The sequence below is a fragment of the Eucalyptus grandis genome, chromosome 8, assembly GCF_016545825.1.
Source record: "Eucalyptus grandis isolate ANBG69807.140 chromosome 8, ASM1654582v1, whole genome shotgun sequence".
Classification (NCBI taxonomy): Eukaryota; Viridiplantae; Streptophyta; class Magnoliopsida; order Myrtales; family Myrtaceae; genus Eucalyptus; species Eucalyptus grandis.
This window is the reverse complement of record NC_052619.1, coordinates 44676191-44690490: the sequence shown is the minus strand read 5'-3', so window position 1 is coordinate 44690490 and position 14300 is coordinate 44676191. Positions and strand designations below refer to the sequence as shown.

General features: G+C 39.7%; 1 protein-coding gene and 1 long non-coding RNA gene across 2 annotated transcripts; both read right to left on the bottom strand.

Moving 5' to 3' along the window:
* Positions 1–7620: 7620 nt before the first annotated feature.
* LOC120286907 lies at positions 7621–8492 on the bottom strand. Its single transcript, XR_005545619.1, has 2 exons — positions 8282–8492; positions 7621–8176 (listed from the first exon to the last, which is right to left on the bottom strand). It is a non-coding gene; the product is annotated as an uncharacterized LOC120286907 (long non-coding RNA).
* A 2907-nt stretch (positions 8493–11399) lies between these two features.
* Positions 11400–12305, bottom strand: LOC120287270 (putative disease resistance protein RGA4). The gene has a single exon (XM_039300016.1). It carries the CDS (start codon positions 12303–12305, stop codon positions 11400–11402), a length of 906 nt encoding a protein of 301 aa, XP_039155950.1.
* Positions 12306–14300: the final 1995 nt, after the last annotated feature.

The window sequence follows — 14300 nt, the reverse complement described above, 5'->3', positions numbered from 1 at the left end:
TTTGAAAAAGCTTTACAAAATAGCCTTTACTCTAGACATCCAACCAGCCAACTAGCCAAAAAAGGCACAATCCACAACATACATCAGAGGTCCAAAAGCATGTTCCATATCACAACCATTAAAAAAAAAAAGTCAATATATGCTAGTCTTGAACAAGCTTTACAAGACAAGCTTTACACCCAACATCCAACTCTCCCAATAGGTTCATTGCCTTGCTTCACTTTGAGATTGTTTAGTTTGAGGGGGTCCAAAAACTTGGCTTAAAAGATCCAATGTATGATTTGCACCACCTTGATGAATTTATTGTACTATGTTACTACCAGGCATCTGAAAATTGAGGGAAAAACATAATGTTATTATGCTAATCATAATGGTTTAAAAAATCCTTAACAAAATAAAATGTTCACACTCAAATATGAGTTTCTAGTGGCTTCTGATACATATAATCCATATCCTTGTAGAACCTATAAGAAGACAAACCATATTAACGTTTTACATTGGTATTATCAAAAATCATATGAATTGTACTGGTGGACTAGTCACCCTCCTCTTCTTAGATATGACAATATTTGATTGTCCTCTTACTAATCCAATTGAGGTAGTTTCACTTCGTTTGTTAGATGCCTCTTCGTCAATGGTTGGTTGCTTTGGATGCTTCCTTGGCCTACCTTTTTCCCTTGTGTAATAGACATATATAAGGTATTCTAAAAGAAAATACATCACATTTGTGTTTAGAATTCCTTATAGGTCAATTTAATCTAGAAAGGTGCCGGAGGTTGGAGGCATGTTATCTTGTTGTGTCCAATACCACGACAATTGGACCATTTCATGGTAATACCATAATTTGATACTTTAGTAGGATCAAATTTGTTGACCCTTGGCTTTCTCATTCTTTTGCTTTTCTCATCCTTTTTCTTCTCACCATTGGGTCTCTTCTTGTCTTTCTTGGGCCTCCTGGAAGCTTTCTGAATGGCGGAGGTAATAAAGGCTCTCATTGGTCTTTGGCCACATTTTCTTGTAGGTAATGCAAATTGGTAGCAATGCTCCTATGCAGCTTTCTTGAAACAATCAACTACATAATCATTTAGTTTACACTTCATGAAGTTGATATATGAGATAGGATGGTCATATGGTATCCCCGATATATCCCACTGTTTGCATGTGCATGTCTTCTCATTCAGATCAACAAATAAGTGTCATCATTTACTTCAACTTTGAATCTAGAAGCCATATATGGCATTGGACTACAAAACCCAAACTTCATCTTTTCCTCCTCAATCTTCAATATGATTTTTGGACAAATCTCATCTTTTGAACCAACCATTAATTGGCTTCTCTCATATACCATAAGTCATTTTCTTAGGCCCTCTAACGTATTGAGAATGGCACATTCCCTTTCTCTGCATATATATGCGTTGAACGTCTCACTTAAATTGTCCTCAATAGCATTGAAATTTTGTCCACACTTGATGAATGTCCTACAAAAGTGTTTTGGACCCTATCTCATGAAGTCTTCGTTTGCATGAATAGACTTTTTCTTCATTTCTTTTATTGCTATGTTGAAATCAGCCTCATATGTCGAATATGCTGCTCTGCAAAAGCAATTCCTAAATGTTTCTCCCTTGTATAATTTTTTCTGGTTAGCATAAATATGCTGAGCACAATTCCTATGCCGCGCTTGCGAAGAGAGTTTAGAAATTGCATTGACAATGCCTTGCAACACATTATTTGACATGCAAAAAAGGTAGTCTGCAAACAACAAATACTTCTATTAGTAAAGCTAGTGCACAATCTAACATTCTAGTTTGTCACTCATGAAGGTCTAGCCAAGATCTTGTGTCATATTCAAGTCTTTCATTAGTAGCTTGAGGAACCAAGTCCAAGATTTTTCGGTCTCAGCTTCAACAATACCCCATGCAACATCCCTCTAATTAAAGTCTTTGTAAAGCATCCATCCAATCCAATTACTCGCCTATAGCCAGCTAGAAAACACTCTTTCAATTCTTTGAAGCACAAATAGAATCTGTTGAACGTATTATATCGTCCAGCTTCCAAGTTAGATGTGCTATTTTGACTACATCGAATCAACTCAACCTTCTAAGCATGCTGCAATTGGTATTGCTCACCAAATGTGTGATCTCAATGGCTCTAGTAATTGTCCAATACCTGTTGGGGGTTAATAATACAACTTAGAAAACTTGACAATCTTTAGCGAAAAATAGTTGACGCTAAGTAAAGATCTGGTTAAGGTGATGTTTCAAAGCTCGTGACCGTATTGTGTAATTGTAAAAGTAGTAACATAGAAAACAATAGCACACAATGATATATAATGGTTCGGCTTTATCCCCCAAGTGTATGTCTACTCTTCAAACTAACAATTGTAGATTAGGTTGGATTACACTAGTAATTTGCTTAGAAAGTTACAATTGGCAAGCACTAATTTTATTACACGATAGATCACACTATTAGGATGTAGCTACTACTCTTACTCTTGTACACTTAATATTTAGCACAATTACTAAGATAGCACGAATACAATACTTAGAAAAACAATCTAAAGAGTGTATCACTTAGAACATAGCTAGAAGCAAAATTTTCAGATCTTGGTATGTTGCTCTCTCTAACATTTGGCTTCTATAGCCATCTTCAATCTATCCATTGGAGGTGGATTGGAGAAGCAAAGAGCCATTAGAGTTACCATTGGGCTTTTATCCAAAGGTAGAACTACCCATACAATCATTTTCCTGAACATTTGTAGACTATCTAAAAATAGCAACGACTGTTGTTTCTCCGCTATAGTTTCTGACAAGCTTATCAAACTACCTAACTTCTCAATTACTATTTCCATTTAGATTATGATGTTGTGCGAATCCACACCCAAAATGGTTATTTCATTAGTCCAACGACTATTGTCAAAATGTACATTATTGTCTTGATATATGATTTTCAATTGACGCGTTGGTATAGGTAGAAAACTTGAGATTAGGGATTCCGATCACGACGAAGCCCATTTCTTGTACAAAAGTGTCTATTTCCATTTTTTTTCTTTGCCTAGCCATTTTCATCGAAAACCCAAAAAGTCAAACGATTGACTTTTAAATTGACTTTGGTCAACTCTTCAATTAAAAGTCAAACTCTCAAGTCAAAGATTGACTTTTTACACATAAAGATTCCTTTTAGTCTCAATTTGACTTTAACATAGTTTTTGTTTTTGTAAAAATCGCTTAAGAACTTTATTTTATTAATTTTTTTGATTTTAAGTTCAAAATCGACCAAAAATAAAATTACTTCCATCATAGTCATAATTAAGCCTATTTCATTTTATGACATTTGATCTAGAGATCATTACCCATTCACTCATTTAATCAATTTTGAGATTGGGCATGCCAAAATATGGATTCTCATTTTTAGCCATGATTAGGGGGTCCAGATCGATTCTACAGGATTTGCAAATTGACACTTCCATTCCACTTGTTTTTGTGAGATAAATCTGAATTCGAAGTCAATTTTGAAAATTCATTTGGGAACTTTTCAATTTGGGAGATTTAGCCTTCCTGAATTTGAGAAAAGTAGGCTAAGGAACTCCGATTAGCAAAATTCAAGTTGACCCATTTGAGATTAAGGTCTAATTTCGAGAATTGAGGTCTACTTTTATCACAAAACCTCAGTTCAATTTAATATAAAAGTCGTGCTATCATTTTGATGTCAATTTGAGTTGAATAGGTCATTGTAAGCATGGGCGATTGGATGAATCCATATCACATGACCCCGATGAAGCTCAATTTCGATTAATTTACATTTTCGATGAGCCAATTGCATAAATCGGTTTGTTTTGTCCCTAGGATAGAAACAAAATTCTTTTTAAGGACCTAATTGCATACATAGGGAATTGAGGTTGAATTAGTCAAGACCAGTTCAAACTAGACTAAATGGTCCGGCCGGTTTGGCTAGTTCCTGATTATTTCGTGGTGGCCCGCTCATGGCCAATTGACTTGTGTCCTTAATTTTCAGATTTCCAATTTTGCCATGGATTTTATGAAGTTTGCAAATTTGTTCCCAAAGTTTGGTGAAATTGCAAAAGAAGACCCTAATTAACCAATTATCTTATAATTATATCATTATCATCTATTAAGAATGTATCATGACCATTGAAATTAACATATGCTTAATTAGGATGTCATCTAGGGTTTATTAAAGGTAAGATGGCATCCTAGCCCTTGGGTTAATCTAAGGGCCAAGATTCCATCCCTTAAATCAATATAAATATGATTTTTTTCCAAAGGAGGGTAATATGATTTTATTCCAAAGGAGGGTCTCATGTTTTTCAATTTCCAAGTTTGGAAATCTATAGAAAAGCTCAAAAATCTCCCTCTCCTTTCCTGCCCCCCCTCTCTCTCTCAACACCCACCTCACTGCCTTCGTCGTTTCTGCCTAAACCACCCTACATCCCGCACTATGCCACCACCTCCGGCCCCACTTCTCTCTCTCCCGATCTTTGCTCGACGTCGCTGCTGCCTCCAATGGTCGCCCAATTCACTCGTCCTTCCCTCGAGGGCACAAGGATGTTGCTCACGCCGGTACCGAGCGCGGCGTGTTCCTCAGCTTCGATTGATGGTCCGCGCCATTTCCTTGGCTTTCGAATCACTTTGGTTGCACCCGCCATTGAGTCCTCGAGTAGCTGGTGGTTGGAAACCGGCAAAACGGCCACTGGTGGCCTCTTGGTAACCGATCTTCCTTCGTTGGTCCAAATTGGCGTTTGATCCTTCCTCAGCCGCTGATTGGTACAAATCCGGGCCACTACGATCCTTCTTCGATGGTCCTCGGGTCCCTCGGAGTTCCCTTGGCATTCCTTGATTGCCGTGGAGGCTTGATCGCCGATTAAATTGAGCTTAAATTGATCAAAATGTGCAAAAGGTATCATTTAAACCTTGAGCTCAATGAAGTGAGGTGTCGTTAGGAGACCAGAGCTAGAGCTCACACCTAGTGTTTGATCAATGATAATTACACCTATTTAAGGATATTTAGGAGGGGCGTAAGGGGTCACTAGTGTTTGCTCATGAGGGAAACGGAGGAGAACCTCCACCTGGGGAGAGTGACCCCTCACGCCCCTCCGGTAGCCGGGATCCGATAAAGATTCCGGCCCCATTTGACCTAGAGGGCAGCCACGTTTAATCCTGATTGGGGCGTTTAAGGCACCGGTTGAAAGACCCTGCCCTAGAATGGATACAGATGGTTGATGATAGCTTGAATGTGATTGATTGCCTGATTTAAGGTAGTTTTGCAATTTCGGATGCCTGGATGATTGATCTAGTAAACGTTTCGGAATGAGCTTATAAATGCAGTTTTCTGATTTGGATGCCGTCATGAAAGTCGTAGATGACTCAAATAGCTTTCCAACAGTTCATCGCACGTCCCCAACAATCCTCATTTGATATGCTTTTCTCATACTATAAGTTGTGTCCAAAATCTGCCAAATGTTTTGCCGTTCTATTGAGTTGCGGTTTGCACTATTTTTTGATTTTTTGTTGATTTCTGTGATTCAAATTGGATCAGATGTCTTCATGAAAAATGATCAGGACATTATAACCTATAGGCATGAATTCTCATGGATTTCTATCATGCCATTCGATTGGGGAAAATAGTCCTTGTTCTGTGTAAAAATTGCTGCAATTGTTACTAATCAGTGTCTCTATAAAGATGACATTAATTAAGCTCCTTATGAGCAAAATTTTCGTGTGATTCCTTCCAGTAGCTTTGAAATAACACATGATTCATGTAAATTGATGACAGTTTGCCTTATGAAAATATCTCATGAAGTTATTGCAATTTCGTGCATTACTGATCATCGTAGTCTATTTCGTCCGACTGTTAGACAAGTGATGTAATGGTTAAGCAAACATTTATGAGCCCCCATTACAATGACGTAGTTGCAAAATATCGCGCGATTATGGGGTCCTGAGAGCCTCTTGGGGGAGGTGATCAACGCATCGCGCAAGTTCTTCGAGCAGGAGACAAATGCCCAAAAAAATAAATTACGAAGAGGGTCATATAAAACAGCAACATGGGACTTCATAATTTTCCTTTTTTGGCCGAAGAGATTTCGTAATTCAATCGCTGCTGATTGGAGGAATATCATTTTTTGCCTCATGACTTTCTGATGCGTGTTTTTCACCTTTCAAAAAGGGAAAACTCAAGAGAAAGTTCACAAAGTGAATTGATAAAAGACACTTCGCAAAAAAAATCGCAGTAGTTCATACAAGTGCAGAGTAAATGGTTTTCACTGTATGATGATAGCAAGCGTACGAAACTTGAGTTATCACTTACTTTTCCATTGAGTCGGCCAGAATATATGTTGAACACTAATGAAATGAAAGTGCCCAATTACTTCGTTCAACCAGCGAAGGCAATTGCTACCGCTGAATCTGTACAAAGTTTATCACCTAAATTCCACTACCTGTCATAGCATATAATCTTGCATCTAGTCTCGATCAATGATACGAATTAGTAAGACCATCCTCAATGACTGATCATTTTCATCGATGGGAACCTCGGAGGTGGTCGTTTCATTCTTTCTGGTTGGAAAAAAAAGGATTTAACACCCTTTGTCGTATTCTCTAGGAATTCGTCCAACCATACTTTTACAGCAGCTCTAGTTCAGTTTTCTAATGCATCGCAACATCTCTGGCAGAGAAATGCTGGAGTACCCAAAGCACGTGATGAGACTGGGCTCTCGTCGGTTTGAGCACTTATCAGAAGCCCTAGGCCTCCACCATACTTTTACAGCAGCTCTAGTTCAGTTTTCTAATGCATTGCAACATCTCAAGTAACGCTTGAGAGGATGGTCCCGCCCTATGAAACAATGCAAAGGTAAGTCCCCATTTTAACAAGACTTTTAATGCATGGATTCCAGAAAGAAAGCGAGAAGGGTTTTTCCTCTAATCAGTAACATCAGAACCACATCTTTTCGCAATTCAGCTTCTCATGTCCGAAGGCATATGATTGTTAAATTAGCTGCTCACAGAGCTCAGTACCTTAGTTTCAAAAGGGTCCACTTTTAGATGATTTATAAAACTATTGAAAGTCTCAGCATCAATCAAGGTTGTCCAAGATTCACCAAGTTGTTGTTTGTTATACTCAGATGAACATTGAGATTTCTATATGCTTACTAGATCATATGGACCCAGCTCGTAGATAATAGTTATGCTTACCTAGGAAGTCCAGAGACTCCCTTAAAGTGATGACAAAGAGAGGACTACAAACCAAAGATGCCTCTACATATAGATTTCTGTAATTGCGAAGAAGTCAAGGGCTAAGACCATATCGAACCGTCCTGTCATCTATCGTTGTTCAACTCTGTCCTAACAGATTTTGTTTTCATAAATTGCAAAACTTTGTGTACTAGCCGCCCGATCCTCCAGTGGATCATCCATTATTAGACAGCATTGTCATTTTCTCAGCAAGCGGTAGCCCATAAGCTATCCTTCCATTTTTTATGAACCTCATAATTCTAAAGTCAAGCGGAACCTCGCAATGGATGTCATTGTTCTCTTCACTTCTCTTCTCTCAATCAATCAATCAGCTATAAAGAAGATGCTCATATCATGCATTGACATTGTAATGTCTCCCTAACACTCAAATCATAATCCAAATGTCTCCATAACATTCAATTCATAATCCAAACTCATTACACATTCACAGTGAAAACTGAATTGCAGTAGAGAGAGAGAGAGAGAGAGAGAGAGAGAGAGAGAGAGAGAGAGAGGAACAATGCCTACCATCGATTTGGCCTCCAACTCCGGCGAGCAGAGAGCTGCGACAGAGCGAGCAAGGACTCGAAAGCCGGCGTCAAAGGCCTCGTGGACGCCGGGATCACCGAAATCCCCAGGATTTCTTCATTCGACCGCACGAGACATCCGAATCGAGCGGCGGATCCGAGAATCTCAACTTCCCGATCATCGACCTGGGCGGACCCGGCCAAAGAGGAAGGAGGCGATCGAGAGGATGCGGGGGTTCTTCCGGCGGCGGTGATGGAGGAGATGAAGGAGGGATTGAGCAAGACGAGGAGGCAAAGGGTGGTGTTTGTTCTACACGCGCGACATAACGGGGAAGATGGTGGCGAACTGGAGTGGAGTGGAGGGACGCTATCCTTCTTTTTGATAAATTTCTGCGCTGCAACCTGCGAATGTATAGTGAAGGCAAGAGAAATTAGTTAAATAATAAAGAAGGTGAAATAGTTGAAAAAGGAACACTATCGATAGGTGATTTAAGTCTTTTATGGTACCTCTCATGCTAATCCGAATCGGACGAGTCATATGTTTCATCACCCTCCCATACGATTGGGATGTGCACATCAGCAAGGCACCCTCCATCCAATAAGGGACACTTATGAATTCTCAATTTCTTCAAATGTGTGAGGTAACATATCTTATATGGTATATACTCTAATCTATGACAGGAAGATAATTCAAGCTTTTCGAGCAAAGAGAAATTTCCAATCCATTATGACAAAAGTCTTAGCCTCAACAAGTTTGAAATATAGAGAGATTGTAGGGTTGTCACATGTTGAATTCCCTCGGGTAATGCCACCAAATCTGTACAAGCTCCAATGGTAAGAGCACGAAGATTCGTAAAGCATTGGTTGCCACACACATCTTTTTGGCACAATAAATTGAGTCCTTGACAAGCCCAAATCTTGAGTTCCTTGAGCAAGGAAAGGTGCTGCATCTCACAAGAGAGAATCCTTAGGTCGCATTGGCTCATGCTCATATACTCAAGGTTACTGGCCGATCGGAGTAGACTCTTAAGCATGGAGGGCTCTGGATCCTTATTAGTACTAACAACTTTTAGATATTTTAGTTCGGGAAAGGAATGAATGTGGCTTCCACTGTTCCTTCGATGGGCACTTTGGATTGGCCATCCATTGTTGTTTCAACATGTCTTGCCATCTATTGACAAGTATTCCACTTGGGGGAATGGTGGTATAGAAATCAAGTTGGGACAATCGTATATATGCACGGACCTAAGTTTTGGGAAGAATGGCCGAGAGTTGTCTGACCGATGCTTTTGATGTGCTCCCATTTCTTGCATTCTTGAGAGTGCTAGTATGAACAAAATAAAGGAGTTAGGGAAGAGAATAAGAACACGAGATTTATAGTGGTTCGGCTTAATCCAAGCCTACGTCCACTCTCCCACGATAACAGCCTTCTTGGCTGGATTCCACTATGCAATCAACAAGAGATTACAACTCCGAGTGCAAACACTTAGTAGTAGATCACACTATCTCACTAAGTCACTCTCTTGGTATTTCTCTCACGATTACAAACGTTTAAGCTCTCAAGAGACAAGTATATGATCTAAAGTCGCTTAGACTTTGGAATTATAAATTCTACGCTCCGTCTCTTACTTGCTCATCGGTCCATGATCTCCTTAAATACTCCTCCACTTCCAAACTACCGTTGGACAGCATCCGGAGAATCGTCTTCCAATATACCCATTGGACAGCTACGTATCTTAGAAGATTTGGTAGCCGTTGAGTGACAAAGGTAAAATCCCAAATTGATTCCGATCGCCCATACAAACGAAATCTTGGTTTCCATAAGTAAAGCTTCTTCGTATAGAAAGATCTTGTCTTCAATCAAATCAATCTTGATGTGGAATCCAAACCAGATCACTAGCCGTTGTATGATTGGGCTTGAGTTACGATTCATCGAATGCTGGATGTAAAGTCCGAGTCTTGAGACTTTACGATATGAGTCTTGAGACTTTACAACCTCGGGTCTTTAGACTTTAAGGTCTGCACCCGATTCGGCTTCAAAGATAGAGTCTATCTTCCGGTTCATCATTCACGTTCGTGCGGAATTACTCGAGTTGACGGACTTCTCTAAGGTAGAACAGACTTTGATACTAAAGTCCGGTCTTCCGAACTTTGAGTCTTGAGTCCGCGGTCTTCGGACTTTGAGTCTTGAGTCTAGCGCCTTGGACTTTGAGTCTCGAGTCGGCGGTCTTCGAGACTTTGAGTCTTGAGTCGCGGTCTTCGGACTTTGATAATATCCTTTACATGTTCTATTATCTGCATGGTCTATTACTCAACCATCAAACATGTTAGTAGCCTTTGATTTATTTTGTCATCTTCAAAACATCATAAGGGATTTCCCTAACAATTCTTCCCCACCACCATCCATGCAGCAGTTTGCAACTGAAGAGTTTCAGACTCTCAAGAGATTGGAAGAAGGGGAGTGTGGTATTAGATGGCTCTAGGTCACTTGTCTTTTGAACGAAAACTAACTTACCCAAGAACTTGAGACTCAATGTCCTTAGCGAAGGGAGTTAACTCAGGGGTGGTAGCTGGCTTAGTGAACGACAGTTATTAATTAAGAGGTGTCTAAGTCTGATCAATTTCCTCAAATCTCTAGGAAATGTTTGAAGCTGCGTACAAAGCGAGAGTTTAAGGGTTTGCAAATTCACCAAATCAGTGATTGAATCTGGTAAACTCTGGATGGATTGATTCAGAAAAATATGAAGAAATCTTAACTGCTTCAACTTTCCTAAGGAGGAAGGAGGGAGAGGAATATCTGTATGGTCCAAATACAATGCTCGACAATGTCCACAACTAGAGAAAACTTTATGATAGTTGTGTATAGAGGATTCACCTTTTAAAAAGAGATTCGTCCGCAATTTAGATGTTTTGAGTAGGGACAGCACTTTCTCTTCAGAGAAAGTCTTTGAAATAAACGATGCATGTCGAATTCCTCTAGCATTATCTCCTCTTTTAAAATTAACAATCTTGCATTCACCTCCGGCAACTTTTTGGGCAAGATCATGCATGAGATCATGCATCTTGAATAGTTTGACCACAGCCATCGCCATATTTGACTGTTAATTCAGCATCAAAGAATGACCCACATAGTAGTTCGACAAGTAATTGTCAGCGACCTTTTCAAGGTTATCGTTGCATGACTCAATAAAGCCTTGTGCGACCCAAAGATGGATCATTGTATCTTTCTCATAGACATAATCTTTCGGAAACAATGAGCAATATGCAAAACAATTTTTCAAGCATGACGGGAAATGATCATAACTGAATTTGAGGACTTGCGTAATTCCTCCATCCACATCAATTTCTGGTATTTCTGGAAGTTCATGCACTTTGTAACGGAGCCATTCATCTTTGTTTTTGCCGTACAAAAGGCCTCCTATAGTTCTAATGGCAAGGGGAACCCCGCTGCATTTTTTAACTATATCTCGCCCCATTTCCTCCAGTTTTGGGTCTAACGATTCTACCCCATCTCCAAAAGCCATTTTACTAAATAAGTCCCACGACTTATCATCAGATAAGCCACGTGGTTCATAGATAACTGCTTTCGTATTTGTGATCTCTGCAACTTTGTGATTGCGAGTGGTTATAAGTATCTTGCTTCCCGCAAACCATCCTCTAGCCAATCTCCAAGCATCACCCATTTATCCCGATTTGTATTCCACAAGTCATCCAAAACAAGCAAGTATTTCTTCCTACTTAAAGTCTCATCAAGAAGACTCGGCAACTGGTCTTCACGCTTATTCTCAAGATTTGGATAGTTTGCTGATTCAAGAATTTCTTTGATAATTGAATTCACATCAAAGACATCAGTTACACACACCCACATCTTAAGATTGAAATGTTTTTCTACCTCCCCATCGTTGTACACTAGTCGTGCAAGTGCGGTTTTTCCAAGACCTCCTTTACCAACTATGGCAACAAATGACACACTCTGGCTAGGGGAGGAATCAAACAAATGTTGTTTGATCTTTTTCTTGTCCTCTTCCCTACCAATTATTTTTGCGTCGGGTAATAAATTTTCTTTCTTTCCTCTCGCAATGGCCATTGATTCCTCTCTCTGATGCTCAAATGAATGGAACTCCCTATCTTTCTTAATCTTATCCAGCCTCTTCCAAAGTTCCTGAATTTCATTAGCCACTTTGAGGCGGTGTGCAAGTTGATTCGATTTAGAGAAGAAAACGCGTACCACATTCCACATCTTGTTGCCAGGAGTGACCTTCCGCCTTAGATTTTCTGTTGCGACATCGTCCAGCAAGTCCTGTGCGTCGTACAACACGTCCTTCAGCCTCACGAGCCAGAGCTTGACCTGCTCGCTGTCCCATTGTTTCTTCTCAGCATCCAAAAGCACGGCTCGGATGGTCTCGACGGTGTCCTTAAGACTGTTGACCTCATTCCTCGCACCTCGTACACGTTGGATCTCCGAAAAGGTTTTGGAACCGGCCAGTTCTATTATGTCGGTGGCGAGGCTGAAGAGCACTGCTTCTGCCATTTCCAGAAGGTAAAAGAAGGAGTTAAGGAGTGCTTGAGAGGAGGTTGTAGAGTTGATGCTTTCGTTGGGTAACAATGGTTTGGTGGTGCCTCGTGATCCACTTCATGCACGAACATACACAGCAAGGCCAACGGCAGCTCATTATAAAATTCGGTCAACCAGTGGGAACGGAATTGAGCAATACGAAGACAAGCGCGTGTCAAATGTTCGGTGGCGTGCGAAAGACGTGTGGGGTCCACAATGAAGGGACTGAAGAAAGAAAGAGGAAAAACCAAAAGCCTATGGGTCAAAAAAGCAGGCCGCCCCTGCATTGTTTAGAGAAAATTTTCTCGTTTTTTTGTTTTCATTTCCATTTGAACATGAAAATAAAAATGCCTTTGGTCTCGTATTGAGAGCAGTTCCCCAACGAAAACTCAAATGCCCTCAAAAAATGAAAACTTGTAATAGCTTTCTTGTGTAGAAATGAAAATTCTTATCCAAAGAATAAGAGAAATAAGAGAATATTAAGATTTAACAATTAAAACATTCTCAATCTTTTTGTTTCTCTAAAAATTGATACTGCACCTTGCTTAGTCCTTTTTTTTATTTATATAATTTCAAAATATGTAGCACTGGCTATAGATATCAATTCATACAAATACCTTTTGGAAGTAAATTTTAAACGATATTATTTGAGGATCCTTATTTTGATCAATGAGAAAATAACTTCATAATTGCCTTTATATGTAAGAATACACGTAAAAATTAGAGTTGGGAGACTTATTGAAGTAATTAATTCTGGGATGATTCACGTTTGTGACAATGAAACCAAAGAGATAATTTAATGAATGATATCACATGTTAATTCTAAATTTTCCAATCACTCATATTAGCAAAAAAGGATATTTAATAAATTATGTTTCTCTCTTGCACATGGGAATTCATGGTCATTTAGACATATTCTCATGCAATCTGTTATTACGTCTACAGGGAATTAAAGAAGGCAGCTATGATTTTTGTCCCTTAGAAATTGATGGAATCTCTCAAAAAAAAAATTAATGCAAGTTTTAATTCTTAAATGAACGAAATAAAAGTTCAAGAACTCAAATACGTAAATGGCACAAGGACTCCAATCATTACCGTCCTATTAATTGTAAATTTTAAACTATAAAATCATGCAACATGATTAGGTTAACCACGTAAGTTTTGAAATGCTACTGCTTTTATTTCCATGGAATGCAACAAGAAATTCGATGTAACATGGCCACTTAGCCCCAGTAGGCGCGAGTGTTCCCATTTTTTTTTCCTCCAAAATCACCATCGTGCATGAATAGGCTTATTGATGTGGAGGTTGATTGAAGTGAACTCCCGACAACTTTGAGATTGCCGTGTCGTGGAGGTCGACACCCAACATTTGCAAGAACCCACCCGTCTCTTCTTTCATATAACCTAACTTTTGCACCAGCTTTATCTTCTTTTGTGCAATTTTGATTTCCTCCCATCAACACAACAACGAATGAGGGTCAAGATTTCGACTTCTGTGCAATTGGAGCCGCTGTGGACTATTACTCTTGGTTTTTTTTATTGTAATGTTGATTATGATTTCCTCTCTTGATATGACTAACGTTTTCTCTTATGTTTGACAAACAATGTTAATGCAGCACCATACCGCCATATTGGAAAAAGATTGGAAAACAATAAGGGAGAGGAAGAGGGAGGGGGAGGGAGAGAAGGGGGCACGGGGTTGGGGGTTGGGGTGGGGGAGGGTGTGCCAACACACTTTCTGTTCATTTTCTCTTGAGACCGAATCTGCCAAGTTGGGAATGGAAATTTTTTCTTGATCCGTTGTGGGAATGGAATTGACCCAATAAGAAGATAACATAGGTGCAAATGTTTGGTGGGGTGCAAGAAGAACGCGTGGGGTCCACCCAAAGAGAAAAGGAGGATTGACCCAAAAGTTGCGGCTCTTGACCGCAACCCAAACGTTTGGTAGCGTGAAAGGAAAAGACGCGTGGG